General features: G+C 38.5%; 1 protein-coding gene across 1 annotated transcript in view; it reads left to right on the forward strand.

Moving 5' to 3' along the window:
* cacna1ba (calcium channel, voltage-dependent, N type, alpha 1B subunit, a) overlaps positions 1–14,711 on the forward strand; it is a 137,017-nt gene extending 122,306 nt beyond the window's left edge. Inside the window, exons 37-48 of the mRNA XM_077240844.1 lie at positions 211–338; positions 1,508–1,604; positions 4,195–4,300; positions 4,946–5,053; positions 5,297–5,424; positions 5,693–5,832; positions 5,948–6,074; positions 6,166–6,276; positions 10,022–10,060; positions 10,633–10,843; positions 12,375–12,577; positions 14,192–14,711. Coding sequence (XP_077096959.1) covers positions 211–338; positions 1,508–1,604; positions 4,195–4,300; positions 4,946–5,053; positions 5,297–5,424; positions 5,693–5,832; positions 5,948–6,074; positions 6,166–6,276; positions 10,022–10,060; positions 10,633–10,843; positions 12,375–12,577; positions 14,192–14,707 — 1,914 coding nt within the window. The 3' untranslated portion in view covers positions 14,708–14,711. The remainder of the gene's footprint in view (positions 1–210; positions 339–1,507; positions 1,605–4,194; positions 4,301–4,945; positions 5,054–5,296; positions 5,425–5,692; positions 5,833–5,947; positions 6,075–6,165; positions 6,277–10,021; positions 10,061–10,632; positions 10,844–12,374; positions 12,578–14,191) is intronic.
* Positions 14,712–17,047: the final 2,336 nt, after the last annotated feature.

Here is a 17,047-nt window from a genome sequence, read left to right on the forward strand (position 1 = left end):
CATTCAATATTTTATTGATTGTAATTTGTTATTTTGTCCTGGCGCTGAAGACACCGCAGCCATGGACTATTTCTCAGACTGTGATTAATCGGAAAAAAAACTGTTTTTACCCAGCCCTAATTTACAATTAACCTCATACTCCCAGATATTTTCAGATTGTTTTTCCTGCTCCTTGACCTTCAGAGTCTTTTCTCCTGACACTTTCTCCAGATGCTGAACCTGTTTGTGGCTGTCATTATGGACAACTTTGAATATCTGACACGCGACTCCTCCATCCTGGGCCCTCACCACCTGGATGAGTTTATTCGAGTGTGGGCGGAGTATGACCCAGCCGCATGGTATGTTTCAGCCTGCACTCCCCCGCCAGATGGAGACCTACTCTTGTGATAATTATAGGAACTGAGTTTGGCAGTTGAGAGAAGGAGAATCATTCTTTAGGTCTCAAAGGCCTTCTCAGGTTAGACCACATAAATAAAAGAGAGAAATCCTGAATTTTCCCCCTTACACTTTTTATGTGATTGAAGACCTCCCACGCAATGCCCATAAGAATTGTGCTCTGGATGTGAATGGGATCTTGTACTGCTATCCACATCTTGTCCACAACACAAATATGCTCTCCAAGCTTTCTTCATGTATGTGTCATGTTTTGCTTGTTCTTTCCGCAGCGGACGGATTTCCTATAAGGATATGTACAATTTGTTGCGAATTATCTCGCCCCCCCTTGGCTTAGGGAAGAACTGCCCTAATAGGGTAGCATACAAGGTTTGCAACCCAAGCAACTTCTTCCACTCGTGTGGCCTCTGTGTGCAAACGCCCAGAGACCCAAACTTGAATGACTGTGCTCAGATGACTTGCCTACACACAAGCACTTGCCCCACCAGATTTGACTGGCTTTGGTTAATGATGCTGGATGGGAAACAAAGATTTCAAGGCCACATATAAATTGGACACCTCCTTTAATTGGGTATAATTGAGGAGTTTTCATATTGACAATTCAAGGTTTTGTCACTAAATTAATGTAACAATATATAGCCATTTTGAATTTTACATTTCTGTCTTAACCATTCAAACTAAATAGAACAGAAAAGAAACTGGCGTTGAAACCTTTGTTTCTGTGCACTGAAAGTGGAAACTCCCCCTGATGTCTCAGCATGCAGATGCAGACATCTTCCTAACAATGCAGCCATTCTGTCACCATCCACTCCTCATGTCATCTCACTCACCTCTTCCATCTCTCCTTATCAGGGATCGACTCTCTCACCTCTGACCTCTAACCTTTGGGATCCATCTCTGACCCTTCCAGGCCAGGATGGCATCCCTGTCCATGACACTCTTGGAAATCTAATTAACAAAAGATTTCTGTTTTTTGTCCTCTTTTGTTTTTGTCTTTTTTCATTTTGTCTTGTTTGGTTTACTTTCTGCCCCTCTTGTTTCTCTTCCCGTCTCTCTAACTCCCCATCCTTTTCTTTCTTTTTTTATTTCTTTTTTTGTTGTCTGCACTGTGAAGTGGCCGTATCAAGTACCTCGATATGTATGAGATGCTGCTCCACATGTCCCCACCTTTAGGTTTGGGAAAGAAATGCCCTCCACGAATCGCCTACAAGGTAGCTCAACTTCACATGCCCCCCACTCCCTCCTGCTCGTACTGTCTTCCCATTGGCTTATTCTTCAGCCAATCTCTGTGCTCTTGCAGTGTTTCCCCTAGTTTTTTGTTTAACTGTTTATTTTTTTCTCCCCACGCTCTAATCTTTTTGGTGTAGTTCCTCCCTTCCCCTCTCTCTATTTATTCAAGAGTTTCCCTCCACTTCCTGTGTCATTTAGGGATGGTCACAGACTAATTATGAGTATGACTGCAGAACTTTAGTCCATTTAATGTTTAATTACAACCCAGGCTCATTGGAAATACGTGTCTGTGGCAACATTTCTGCACTTCTTGCATGTTCTGGGACACTTTTAAAGTGGAATGTCCAGTAGTGGCACTTAAAGTTCGTTCAGTTTTTAACAGATGAACATGGATATGGAAACATTTTATTGCATTGCTTGCTGTATGCATCGCAGGAGTTAGGGAATGAAAAGTCTGATGAGTGGCGCTAAAATTTTACTGCTCTGTTGCTTTTGGAAATAATGCACCACCTACACTAAACCTCCAAGTTCAATGCTGTACCACCAGGTGACCTACTGAGCAAGTTTACTGTGTCAGAAAAACATACAAGAGCTGGTTATTTGATACATGTCAAAATGTATTATTTTACAAATCATGTGCTATGATAAAAGTGTTTTGAGGTCATTACAGTATTGTGCAAGGAACCTCATGAAAATTAAAAAAAAAGTCTTTATTAATTGACAGTCTGCACCATAATCATAATCTATGTGAAAAGGAATCAAATTTGATGGTGTTTTACTGCCTCAAGTGGTCAATTCAGCTGGAAACTGCTGTGTAATTGTATGTTTTGGATTTTGCAAAAATGTAGGTAGAGGCACGTATTTCCAATCAGGTTAGGTTGTTTAATTATAATAATAAGAAGAGAAACTTAAATCTCAATTTTATCTATGGTCATACTTCATATCTACCCCAAAAGTTGCATTGTGTAAGGGTTTGTGCACGACATGACAAAAAATATTTTCTGTAATAATCATATGCATTATAAAAGCAAAATATTTTATGTAAACTCAATTTACATAAAAAACAATGTAGCCAATTGCTCTTTTTGCGGGTTTCTGTGTCTTTGGGATTTACTTAAGGGCCCCAAATGTAACTGAAAAAAACTATTTTAGAGCCCATATGTTGTGCTAGAATAGGAAAGGACCCCTCTCACCCTTGTTTTCATGGAGCAGTGTGTGTGTTACTTAAGTTGCTTTCAGTCATGAGAATTATGCACTTGACCTCTCTCTTCCTCTCTTGGTGGTCGTTCACTTATATTCTCCCTGTCTTGCTTGTGCTGTCTATGTCTCATCCACTCGACCATTTCCTCTCTCTTTTTTCTTTCTCTTGTAGCCTTCTCTCTTTTTTCTTTCTCTGCAGTATGTGAGAATGTATGTCTGTGTGTGGGACTGTCCATCTTTTTTTGATCTGTTTCTTTTTGCACTGCTACTGCTAGTAGATGTATGTTCTATTTACTCAGGGGAGCTCAACTCTTTACAATGAATCACTCTTAACAATATTGTACATCTGTACATCCCATGATACAAAAGAGATGTCATGTTTAAAGGTGCACTCAGATATTTTCCTATTTAAAAAGTTAAACGCACAGAAATCAATAGTACTTTTGAAAAATATGTTTTAAATCATGTGAACTCACTCTTATAAAAAGCTGTTTTAGTTTACATGGAGTGGGTTACTACTATTTTATTTTAGCCAAATACTATTTATTTTATCTTTTTAACTCCCCTATTATTGGACACTTTTGCTCACAGAATAAATTATTAAAGACTCAATGCTAATAAAGCATTTCTACAAATGCATTGTAACTGAAATCTTTTAGTGATGCTTCATCCACATCTCTAGGTGTCAGTATACAGTAAGTCCAAGAAAACAGCCACATTTTCCTGTGCAAAATAAGCAAGCAATTGAGTGCACCTTTAATGATAAAGTGTGCATTTTTTGAGACTCTAACCTAGAGGCACCGAACCAAAATGACACAATTGACCTGTTTTTTCTTTTACTATTTTTTACAAACGGTATTTTCAGAATGATCCAGTTGAAAGTTGCTGGTGTGTTTAGCATTATTTAAACTCCAAAAAGCCACAGCTGAAAAGCAGCTATTTGCTGAACTTTTATTGATTAGTATCTCCCAGAGTCGAGCTCCCATGTCCTCTGAGACCCCTCATGGTTATGTGTACATGCTTTTCTTTACTCTCAAGTTGGTGTCGGTTTATCACCAGTGCACTTCGGTTGCAGATTGTAGCCTATAGCAGTGAATGTGAATGTTCGATTCTGTATGTTCTTATGCTCTTTGTGAACAAAACTGTTTGTGTGCTTGAAACGCTAAGATTAGAACAGCATTCTGCATTACTGAATTACAGAAAGGATCCAGTATATTTGTTGCTTTATTTATAGAATATATGAACTGTCTAACAAACTGAAGAGTCTAATCTTAGACACACACAAACTGTTTTGTTGGAGTTTTGGGGGTGTTGGGATGCTGGTTTTGAGAAGTCTTTAACCCCTCTAATGATCCTCATGGCTCCCCCTAGCGGCTGGTGAAAATGAACATGCCCATTGCAGATGACAACAGTGTGCACTTCACCTCTACCCTGATGGCTCTGATCCGCACTGCTCTGGAGATCAAATTGGCATCAGGTCAGTCTGGTACCCATTTAATTGTCTAAATGATCGTTCAATTATTGTATAAATTAGTATCCAGATAATTGTTCCACCTTCCCTCTCCTTTGAAAGAGTCTGTCTTTCTCTTTTCCGTATAAGTCCAATGTGATTAGTGCCTGATTGAGAAATGTACTTACTTCTTCAGTGTGATCTGTTCTGTTGCTTCTGCTAGTGCCATTTCCACTTATCAGGGCAATGTGTGTGGGATGGTGTGTGTAGCATCTGTTGTGTCTCTGAATGTTTGGCACTGGAGGCTTTTTTTTAGCTTCACTTCATTCTTTCAAAGCAACTCCTCAGCAAAGCTGTTTTGTCTTACAATACATTGATCTAAATTCACTGAACTTAAATAATTCCTTCTTCTTCCTACATGAGATGAAAAGAGTTTTTCTAGCTTCACTAAATTCTCCCAAAGCAACTCAAAGCATTGCTCTAAACTAACTGAACTTAATACTTGATTAATCATAATTATAATAATATTACAGGAGAAAAAAATGTTGCGGGGTGAAGAGAATATTTTTGAAAATAATTGTCAACGCCAAATTGATTAGACAGAACAGGGTTGTGTAATGGATATGTAGTCTTATTAGCCTCTTGTCTTTGTGTTCATGAATCTCTCCACAGGCATGGTGGCCCAACGTCTGTCAGACGCTGAACTGAAGAAGGAGCTCTCTACAGTCTGGCCAAACCTTTCTCAGAAGACTATGGACCTTCTGGTCACTCCACACAAACGTAAACACATTATAAGTCATCACCCAGGACATAATCCTTTCTTGCTTTTGCCATGAAAATGCTCTCCACACTTGTATCCACATATAACAAGACTAACACTGAGGTACAGGTACACACTTATGAATGACCTAAACAGAACGCAGGCACAGTAATTCTGCACACATCTCCAAACACCAGTAATACACAGGGACCTCTAGTGGTCACCAGTAGAACTTCTAAAACATGCATTTGTCTCTTTTGCAGCCAATGAGCTTACAGTGGGGAAGGTGTATGCGGCTCTAATGATCTTTGACTATTACAAGCAGAACAGAGCCAAAAGACTTCAGATGCAGCAACAGCAGCAGAAGGAACAGGCAGGACATGGATCTCAGGTGTTTCATATTTACACTACTAATCAAAGGGTTTTGCACATTTTAAAACAATATTAAAATCATCAAACTATACTTAGAAGTTAAAACCATTATATTGAAAGTTATGTAGTGTTTATCTAGATCATTTAAAATTCCAAACGTGAGCCTTTAGATCTAACTTTTTTTTTTTTTTTTATCCTGAGAAACATAAATTCAAGACTGCAAATCAGCTACAAAAATAAGCACTTTGTATTTATAACAATGTTTTTTTTATTCCCTCTGTTTGAAGAATAAAGTCAGTTCTCTCTTAGAGCCCATTCTCCCACTTACTCACATTCAAGATCAGGCCACGAACAGTGTAGATTTGGCCTCAGAGTTTCAAGCTCAGACCAGACCCAGCTCCACCACGCTCAATAACGGACGCACACAGTGAGCATACCATCCCTCCTGCATACACATACAGTACACACTTGGATTAGCCTGTTTGCCATGACAAGTGTTTCTACTCTAATATGTTCTTTCCTCTTTCAAATTCCGTGCCCAGTCATGCCAACCCTATTAAAGGATCTTCATCCTGGGCCTCAGAGAAGTCCAAGGAGTTCCAACGGTCTAAACGACGACCAATATCCAGAGGTCAATCAGAGGAAGCCTCAAATGCAAACACTGCCCAGGTGCCGTAAATAACAACATTGACTCTCTCTGACACCGAGTGTCTTTCTTTGATGCATATTCAATCCCTTATTGTGTATGTGCATGTAATAGGAGTCAGTAGAAATGAGGAAGATGGAGAACAGTGCCAACACTGCAACCTCTGGCGGCCTTGAGGGCCAAGGACGTGCGGTATCTATGCCAAAACTCAACGCAGAGATGCAGGTATTTTATTGGGTAAAGGTTTTGTAGTCAAACCTCTCCCTGACTTTCTTAAAATCCTGTACATATGCAAATAATTGTTTAATAATTTGTCATTAAATGGAATATGGTTCTTGTATATGGTTTAGAGAAACTTATACTCATGCCGCAAGAATTATACATATACGTATACATCCTTTACTCCTCTTATAGTTTAACACATAATCTTACTCCTGTTTCTTAGAACAAACACATGTTGATATATTGTTTCATCCCAAGTCTAATGAAAATTCAACATTTGTCCCATTTCAGGGCTCAGGGGAAGTAAAACAATACAATTGGTCATTGATATGTTGCCAGATCTGCGCCCTGGATCATTTTGTTTTTTGGCTTGTTCTGGCTAAGAGGAAGTGAACTGTCAAGAAAGTATACTCTCAAGAAAGAGGTTACTTTGGTTACTTTGAGATGGATTTAAAAATCCATCTTGATTTGAATACTGAATGGTATTTCCCTGTTTTTATTTGAAATGTAATTTGCACAGAGCTGGATAAAAGGCTAATTGGTTTTACTAATGGATTGTGTTGTTTTAAGATCTCAACATTCAGTTTGCTTAATGTTATAGTATGTCAGAACAACAGCATCATTGGAAAAATAAATCTAAAATCATCCAAGTAAGAAATTCACATTCCATTTGGACTCTGAAAAAGACAATCCATCCATTAAGACTCATTAGGATAGTCCTACTATCAAATCACACCTATCCCACACCTCTCCAGTGCTAATGGGTTGCTCAGGCTCACTGAGTGCCTCTGTTTCACTTCCAAATTTGATTTCCACCCAGAACCAAATCTCTTTAAAGTGCTGGACTAACCGATAAAAGACATTAGATGCTGAATGTAATGTTTCAGCACCTGCTAATATGGCCAAATCCCTCTTATTTCTGTGTGGGAAATCCCTTCTCCACTGGCACCCGGCCATGTCCAGTCCTTCTGCTCGACCGATGTTAAGAGCCAAAATAACAGCCTCAAACAGATTCATTTAAACCACAACCCAGAAACTCTGCAAAACTATGATGTGTGTAAGATCTGCAAAGACTTTATGATTGACAAGTGTGTCTTGTCTTGTGTTTGTCATGGATGGATAAAAAGGAATGGATGATAAATGATGATATAGATTCCCAAAGGGAAGCTACAGTAAGCTTAGTTTGCTTCAAATACAATATATCAGTGCATGAAAATAACACAAACCATTTTTAAGCATTCAGAAATATATTTTGTCTGTTATTTACAAATTTGGGTTTTCAGTGTTGTTTTATTCAAAGCATTAATGGTGAAGTGTGTAATAGAGATCTAAAACTATCGAGTTAGCATTTTTGAACTTCAGTTTCCACCGTTGCAAAGTCAATGGGTTTTTTGAGCTCTAGGTATTTTCATGTTTTATTCTACAACATAAAATACATAAAATAAAGCCCATTTTCTTAGTTCTATTCTGATTAGTCACTAATTTTTTCATCAAGATAATCTTAGCAAATGAACGCCGTTTTTATGAATTTGAGGTCTAAATATTGTCAGAAGTCAAAAGTTATGCTATAAACAAACTACAACATACTGAATTCAGTGTCACCACCATTAAGCAACTGTCTTTTTCAAGACACGTAAAAGCTTTAAAAAAATCAAGAGTGAAGTATTACTGATGTACAACCCCAAATCAGAAAAAGTTGGGACATTTTGTAAAATGCATTAAATTCAAGAATCTGTGATTTGTTAATTCTATTTAAACTTTTTTAACTGACAAAAGTACAAAGAAAAGTTTTCCAATGTTTTCACTGACCAACATAATTGTATTTTGTAAATATGAACAAATTTTGATTTTGATGGCTGCAACACCCCCCAAAAAAGTTGGGACAGAGACATGTTTACCACTGTGTCACTTCACCTTTCCTTTTAATTACACTTTTTAATCATTTGGGAGTTGAGGATACTAATTGTTGGAGTTTTGCTAGTGGAATATTTGCCCAATCTTGTCTGATACAAGACAGCCGCTCAACAGTCTGTGGTCATTGTTGCCTGATTCTCCTTTTCATGATGGGTCATACATTTTCCATAATAGACATATCTGGACTGCAGTAAGGCAGGCAGGCACATCCCCTTCTATGGTTCAGAGTGTCTGGAAACCACTCAGTTGTAGCATGTGCAGAATGAGGCCTGGCATTGTCTTGCTTCCCAGGAAAGATGTCATCTTGATGGCAGTTTACGTCTCTGTACAATCCAAATACATGCCTCCATGTCAATGGTACCTTCACAATAATGCAAGTCACCCATACCGTTTGCAATGATGCACCTCAATACCAGCACAGATATTTGCTTTTGCACCTGTCGCTGGTGAAAGTCTGGTTGGTCCCTTTCGTTTTTGGGACTGAGAACTCGGTGTCCATTTTTTTCCAAAAACAAGCTGAAACATGGACTCATCTGACCACAGCAGACATAGAACTGATGTAATAACATTCTCCACACATAACATTCTCCACATAGAACTGATGTAAAGCTTTCTCCTTGCGTAACAGAGATTCAAGTGGGATTTCTTAATGCAAAGTCAGACTGTGTTCAGTGAAAACGGTTTTCCAAATTACTCCTGAGCACATGTGACTGTATTTAATGGATTAGCATGATGGTATCTTGTGCAATGCCATCTGAGGGCTCAAAGGTCACGCACATTCAACAGAGGTCCACTGCCTTGCCCTACACCAGGGATGGGCAACTCCGGTCCTCGAGGGCCACTGTCCTGCAGAGTTTAGCTCCAACCCTAATTAAACACATCTGAACAAGCTAATCATCGTTTTCAGTATTACTAAAAAATTGTTTTTGTCAGGGTTGGAGCTAAACTCGGCAGGACAGTGGCCCTCGAGGACCGGAGTTGCCCATCCCTGCCCTACACAGACTGAGATTTCTCTGGATTCCCTGAATCTTGTGACAATATTATGTATGGAAGATGATAAAGGACATAAATTCTTTGCAACCTTGCATTGAGAAACGTGATTTTTTTAATTGTTTGACAATTCTCTCATGATATTTGGCACAAAGTGATGAGCCATGACTCATTTTTGCTTAAAAAGACTGAGAAGCACTTTTACAACCAAACACGATACCCTCAACTATTACCAATTCACCTGCTCATTGTGGACTGTTTCAAAAGAGTTGGATAATCTAATTAATTTTATTCTGTCTCTGTCCCAACTTTTTTGGGGTGTGTTGCAGCCATCAAAATCAAAATGTGTTCATATTTACAGAATACAATTATGTTGGTCAGTGAAAACATTGGAAAACTTTTCTTTGTACTTTTGTCAGTTAAAAAAAGTTTAAATAGAATGAACAAATCACAGATTCTTGATTTTAATGCATTTTACAAAATATCCCAACTTTTTCTGATTTGGGGTTGTACATCAGTAATACTTCACTCTTGATTTTTTTTAAAGCTTTTACGTGTCTTGAAAAAGACAGTTACTTAGTAATGGTGACACTGAATTCAGTATGTTGTAGTTTGTTTATAGCCTAACTTTTGACTTCTGACAATTGTATTTAAACCTCAAATTCATAAAAACGGTGTTCATTTGCTAAGATTATCTTGATGAAAAAAATGAGTGACTCATTAGAATAGAACTAAGAAAATGGGATTGGCTTATTGTGTTTCTTTACAGTCTATTTTCTATTATCTTTTTTTCATGTCTTCTCTGCCATCGGGCTTCATTTTGTCCCCTGACGTGCTTCATCAGAGGAGTCATTCCCGTCATTCTCCTGGGACTTTACTGGAAGTATGATCAACTTTTAAAATATTCAGTTTCATAGGAATATATTCTTGACTTTAACAAGTTTTGAGATAAGAATCCAAGGTGAACTTTGTAATGTTTTAGTAAAGTCACATGACTGTTTGTCCTCAGTGTCAGTAGGAATATGAAGATTAGCAGCCTATTGTACGGCAAAAATTGAAATCAAAGGAAGTCTAGTACAGGCTCAAGAGTCAGTGGCCTTTGATCATTTCAGACAGATTAAGAGGCACAGTGTTAAAACGCACCTGTGGATGGATGGGAGCATAAATTGAGGGTATAATCCCAAAATGAGTGTTTCCTCAAATGAGATTAGCTCAGCTGCTACAGATGTTACACTGCCTCTGATACTTTGATACCATAATGATCCCTTAGATCCATACTGCGGTTTGGAGTTCATCCTTGTTGTGATGCATCTGAGATAAAAATGGAGGTTTAGCGTACAAGACAATGTTATTATAGGCAATTTCAGTACAGCATTCCTTGTAATATTCCAAGATAACAATGTCCAAAAGCATTCATCTCACTACATCCAACCACTACTTTGTTATCTTTCTCAGTCCATTCCCGATTCTCCAATGAGACGCTCTGCATCCACTTTTGCACCGCAGTGCCCTCAGGCGGTGAATCTGAATGACTACACTTTGGAGAAACCTGTTCAAGAACGACATCATCACCATCACCATCATCATCGGTGCCACCATCGCAGGGGAAGAGACAAGAACCAGAGATCTCTGGACAGGTCGTCTACTGGCCAGCACAAAGCTACAGGTAAATACACTTTCATTGCCATTAGATAAAAAAAATAGTAGTAGTAGTAGTAAAAAAAAATTAAAACTAGCTGCATTAAGCAAAGCTGCATAATATTTTCGTCTACAGATCTCTCTGGAGATTTTTTGTTGCGTTGGTTCAGTTAATCCTGAACCCGGACGGGACTCGGTTGTGTTGAGGATCGGTTAAGTGCAGAAGCAGAGCCTGGTGTGAGAGCGTCCGGCCGCAGCTGGCCTCTATTAGCCAGATAAAAGGGGCTGACAGACGTGCAGGTCCATGACCTGCTAATTTATGGTTACCTCTCAGCAGGCCAATCGAGAACAGGGAAGAAAAATTCGGAGACAGTCAGGTTTTTGACTAGAGTCTGTTGCAAGAATGTGAAATCTAGAGGAGAGGGAGACTGTGAGAGATGGATCTGCCACAGCAGGGCTCAGTAGTTCGAGAAATCCTGTTTTGTTTATTTTTTTCCTTTAATTTTCTTTAAAAATCAGCAGGGGGTCAAACATCCTGACATTTTAAGTTCAGTGATGATAATTCTACTTGAATTGAAAATAAGAGCACCTTTTTCTCAGTTGTTAGAAAATGAAGTATTTAAGTTCTCAATCATTTTATTATTAATTGTTTTGATTTGTTAAATATATCTAAATTTCTAGCCTGAGAATCAAAATCATGATATTAAAACATATTTTCAGAGAATGAAATGTTTTTCTTACCTCACTTGGCTAAAACAATATTTAAGCCTAAATCATAGGGAATTTGATGGTTTAAATAAAAGCAATATATATATATATATATAAATATATACAATATATTTTTAATTATTTAAAAATCTTAATATTTTAAACAATTTAGCTTCTCAAGAAAATGTACCATCTTTTAATAATGTTTAGATTAAAATACTGATTAAGATAATTTTATTGCAGATCAAATATTCTTAAACAGTATTTTTAATGTATCTAAAAAAAACTTCAAAAGAAGATGAATTTACCCCAAAAGCTAAATTGTGTAAGATATTAAGGCCGTGTGTCCACCAAAGCGTTTTTAACCAGCTGAAAACGCTAGGCACTCTGCTGAAAACGCCTAGCACTGGGCGCTTGAGAGCGTTTTAGCAGCGCTGCTTTTTTTCAGTTGAGACGCTTCGTTGCTATGATACAGAATATCCGCTGCACATTTTACTTGTAACTGATTTTGTAGATAATTTGTTTCATACTAAAAATTTATTTTTCATCCATTTTGTTCGGTTAGCTCTGCTGGTTGACGTTGTTGTACAGAAAGAATGTTGCGACAGTTGGTCAGTGTGCTATTTGTCCCGCCCCTCCTCCACTTTGATTGGACGGCTGTGTAAAAAGTGACAGTGATGAGCGCAGCGTTTTCCCCAAAGATGAACATTTTTCAACTCTCGGCGACCAGTAAAATTTTTGCCTAAATTTCTATTGTTTAGATAAAAGTACTGATTAAAAAAATAATTTTGTTGCAGTGCAAGTTTAATTGGATTGCCTTTTTTTCCCTCATATTTTTGTTTGGTTCTCAGACACAACAGCTGACCCCATAGAGGAGAGGGCACATGACCGGGGTCGTTCCCACGAGAGGAAGCACCATTCATCTTCAGCAGAAAAGCAGCGGTATTATTCATGTGATCGCTATGGCAGTCGGGAACACTGTCCCAGCAAGTGTGCCGTGGCAAGCTGTGCCACCTCGCCCAGTGAGGCCGAGGAGGGCGATCTCAACAAGCAGGTGGGACGGGGGGTGTCGAGACAGGACAGGGACATGTGTTAAAAGGAAAGGTTGGGTCAGGGGTTAGAGACCGGAGAATGATCAGGATATAAATGAAAGTATTTGATGAGTGCGATCAAATGAAAGACATCTTAGGGATTTGAGACAAGGTACAAAATAAATAATAATGAAGGCTGAAATCTGTGGTAAGTGGCAAGATCCATTAGAAAGTAATGAAGATAATGTACCAATTCAAACACAAGTTAAGCTCTATGGAAAGCATCTGTGTCCCTCAATATAGGAAAACAAACAAAAAACAATTGTACAGCTGTACACTTACAATGGATGCCAATGAGAAAGAGATTTTTAAAATAACAATGTTTTGAAACACATTTGTAAGACTTATACACAATAACATGGAACTAATATGATTAAATGGCTAACCAAACTTGTCTGTAACTCGTGTTATGACCTTATAACCTGGTATTTTTCACATGATGTGTGCAAGGATACCAGAAAAGAAGGTGACATAACTTTTAAAGAGAAGATCCGGTACTTTTTTCTCTACAACTACTTCCTACTGCCTATGTATTTCCGCTAAAATATCAATGTTACGGGAGTTTCCAGTTTAGGATTCTCTCAAACGTGGTACTAGCAAACTCTTTGTGTCATGTTAATTACGGTTGATGACAACTAATTATAGTATATTTTATATATTATTAATTATAGTAAACCTTCATCGTGCCTTTCAATTGCATTAATGTGAAAGTCTTTATTGTTTTACAGACTGAGGGACCAGTTTAATTATTGTCTGGAGAAGTAGAGCTCAACTTATATTGAACCTTACAATTTATTAGCTGCATTAGCTAAAAGAGCAACAAAGTGCAGTAAGACTCGAAACTATTTGCACTACAAACCAGTGTGTTTATGATTATGATAATAATTCTAAATAATTTTTGATAACAAATACCAGTCTGCAACATCAAGCAGGATAACATACTGTTTTTGTCCAGCTAAAATAACTGGAAATGATTGACACCAGAAGACTAGCACATAGCCAAGCCCACCCTTATTAAAAATAAGGTGGATAGTGAATATTGGACTGATACATGAGCTAGTCATTTACTTAGGTGAATTAGCTTTTATACCTTTTTAACTGAAAAAAAAACAAAAAAAACTTTGTTTTGTTTTTAGAAGAGCAAAGTGTTAGAAGAGCTTCTGTGAAACACTAACCATTCCTACTCAAGCCATTAAGATAACGAGATATTATAGGATTTTTTTTCTTATAAAGTTTAACATTTGTGATGTAAACCTCATAAATGAAAAGTTTCTTCTCTCTTCGGCTGTAGTGCAACCACTCATAGGCTTTCACTTCTCTTTCCACTTTTCCTTCACACCATTTCTCTGTGCATTTGTCCATCTTTTCTTTCTTTGTCTTGACTGTCATCTTCACTTCCTCCTTTGTTTTTGTCTTTCATTTTTGTCCTATTCATCTTACATCTTTTTCTGCTGTCTTGTCCAACATATTACTTTTCCTTCCTTCCTTCTTTGGCTCCTGGTCCCTGTCTAACCTTTTGGGCATTTTCCCCCTCATTATTTTATTGTTTTGATTTTGCCTGTTTAATTTTCATCTAGGGCAGTGGGTGGGCTAAGGGGAGCCCGGTGTTGTTGACCTCAGGGGCGAGCACTCCAAGCCGTGGGCGCAGACAGCTGCCCCAGGTCCCCCTTACTCCTCGTCCCTCCGTGGCCTACAGGACTGCCAACTCTTCCCCAGTGCACTTTCTGGGCACTCAGGCCGGCTTGCTTCCCTCTAGTCCCGGCAGGCTGAGCCGCGGTCTGTCCGAGCACAACGCCCTATTATACAGCGGCTCCATCTCCAGCTTGCCGGCCCCCGTCAGTCGCATTAACTCAGAACCCTTCTTGGGCCCCCCGGACCACCCTGTCGGCCTCCAGCCCGAAACCTATGCTGTCTTCCAAGAGGATCCGAGCCCTCAGACGGGCCGTTCTACTCAGATCGTGGCGATTCCCCCACCTCCCCAACAGCAGTTCCGCAGGGTTCCCAACGGACACCACTTCACCACGGGCCCCGGAACCAGTAGAGGACGGGCACGGCAGTACTACCCAATGGCAGAGGTGGACGACTGGTGCTAGCATGGCTTTTTGTTTTTCGATTCATGATGAGTTTTATCATCTCTTATTTTGCGGGTGGTGTTAAATGCAGTAATACATGTATTTGTTTTTCAATATCCAGGGGATAAAACATACATGTACACTTACAAAGCAGCAGATGTGAGATAAAAAGACGCCAACCCAACCGACTTTGATGTATTCCAGTCAGGCTAAATAGTTTGTGGGTGTGGTCTCTTTACAAACACATGAGATTGACAGTTGATGTGAAAGCACATGGTCTCTTTCTTAATCTTTGCCTTTCTAAGGGCAACTGATGCCAAAACGTGCTTGTGTAACTTGGGAAAAGAGTGACCCACTACTACGAATGTAGACCACAATGGGCCTCTAGCCAGTTTTCTTCAAAGCAAGCCTCTTGAGACACACTCTAAATGCAAATATCCCCATGAAAATTTTACCTTGCCATTAGAAGTGTAGCTTTTATGGAGCGAAACCTTTACAGAAGTGGCTGGAAATGCAAGCAAAAATTGTTTTTTTTCTTTACAAAACGCACATTAGCAGTGCCCCCTATCGCCATTTAAGAGAATTACATGTTATTTCACACTGTTGCGAAAAGCAGATTGTTCGTTAAGCTGCTGATGACCATTCCTCGCACATATCACTATGTGTGAAACCTTTGACAACCATAATGTACTTTGTTTTATATCAAATTGTTGTATATTTTATCTATACATTATGTGCTTTTTGTATTGTAAAGACGAACGGTTTTACTTAAATTGCTTACGGCTTCACCACACTGTCAGGTCTACCGATTCTACTTGACTGCTCCAGAAGTTATTTACAAAGTGCCTAACCTTTTGAATATATTGTAGTAGTGATGCAACCTCAGCTTTTTTAATGCATCAACACTTGATAGAGTGAACTGAACAAGCTCTAAGGGTTAAAAGGAACTACAAGGTGTTACGATCGCAGGCCTTAATTCAGAAGCAAAGACACAGTACCTTTGAATTCACAATAGGTTTTCGAATGGAAATTACAGTATGATTGTTTGTTTGTTTTTGTTTTTTCTTGTCTCCTTTTTTGTACAATTTTAGTACTTAATGGAATATTGAAAATTCCGTTACCAAAAGCATATATTAGTATGGAGTAACTATTAAAAAATGCAGTAGTTGTGTATTTGTCCTGACGGGGACTTTATAACCACAGTTATAAAATTGCATGTTAAAAAAAAAGTCTGCAAATCTTGATTGACCATGGTTACGAAACCAATATTTACAATGTATATTTCCTGTCCTGATGAAGATGCTCAGACTGCATTGCTATTTGCCTTCTCTGTTTGGTCTTTTACGGTTAAATGCGAGGACTGAGAACCAATGAACTGTCACAAAGGAGTGAACTTTGCTCATGTAGCAGATTTCCCGATGTGAGCGCGTGTTGTGTTGCGTTGAGTCGGGGTCCTGGCACCGGTACAGTAGGCTGATCTGTGTTAAGTTTAAACTTTCCCCCTCATGGCACTCCTCCAAGCACCCCCAGACACACATACACACTCACAGCTTTCATTCTGCCGCCGTTCCCCAGCTGCTTGCTCTATAGAAATATGGCCGACTCCTTTTATCACGCTGGTAACATGAGAGGAATATTTAGCCACCTGAATGCTGAGGGTGTGGCAGTCTAAAAGAACAGAAAAAAAACTTTGTCTTGGGACACTATACTGTCCAGGATCATTTAATGTGTTCCACATTAACATACATGAGTATATTAGATGCTTGGAGAATTGTTTGGCTAATCAGGTGACTCTTGGCCACAGAGGTGTCAGGACTTTTGCTGACAGTGAATGTTCTTCCCTTATTCATTTTTTTAACGTATATTTTCTTTACGTAGGGCTATGCAACGAGATGACACTTTGAAAAACATACTTCATTCATTTTGTAGCTTTACCTGCTGGGAAATCCAGATTCAGACTTTAGCATGATAGTGACCAAATCTTCCTTTTTTTTTATAATAAAAAACCCCCACGCAAAAATGTATGAAAAAGTATATTTTACAATGCATAAAGGCACAAATCAGAAAAAATAAACATATATATATATATATATATATATATATATATATATATATATATATATATATATATGTGTATATATAAACAAAAATCGGTATGTTGTGCATGCATCAGAGATTTGTCAGGGGAAAAAGAAAAATGTTGTTTCAAATCTACAGTCTGAACAACTGCTATTTTTCTATATTCTCTGTTAGACTGAAGGATTAAGGGTTAAAGGATGTGCTGACTTTTGCTGATATTGTTATTAGTTGTTGCATTGTTCATGTTTAACTATTGAACAAATCTTTGCACTCCCAGTACAT

The sequence above is a fragment of the Siphateles boraxobius genome, unplaced genomic scaffold, assembly GCF_051911475.1.
Source record: "Siphateles boraxobius isolate OS27281-9 unplaced genomic scaffold, OSU_SipBor_1 24, whole genome shotgun sequence".
Lineage (NCBI taxonomy): Eukaryota > Metazoa > Chordata > Actinopteri > Cypriniformes > Leuciscidae > Siphateles > Siphateles boraxobius.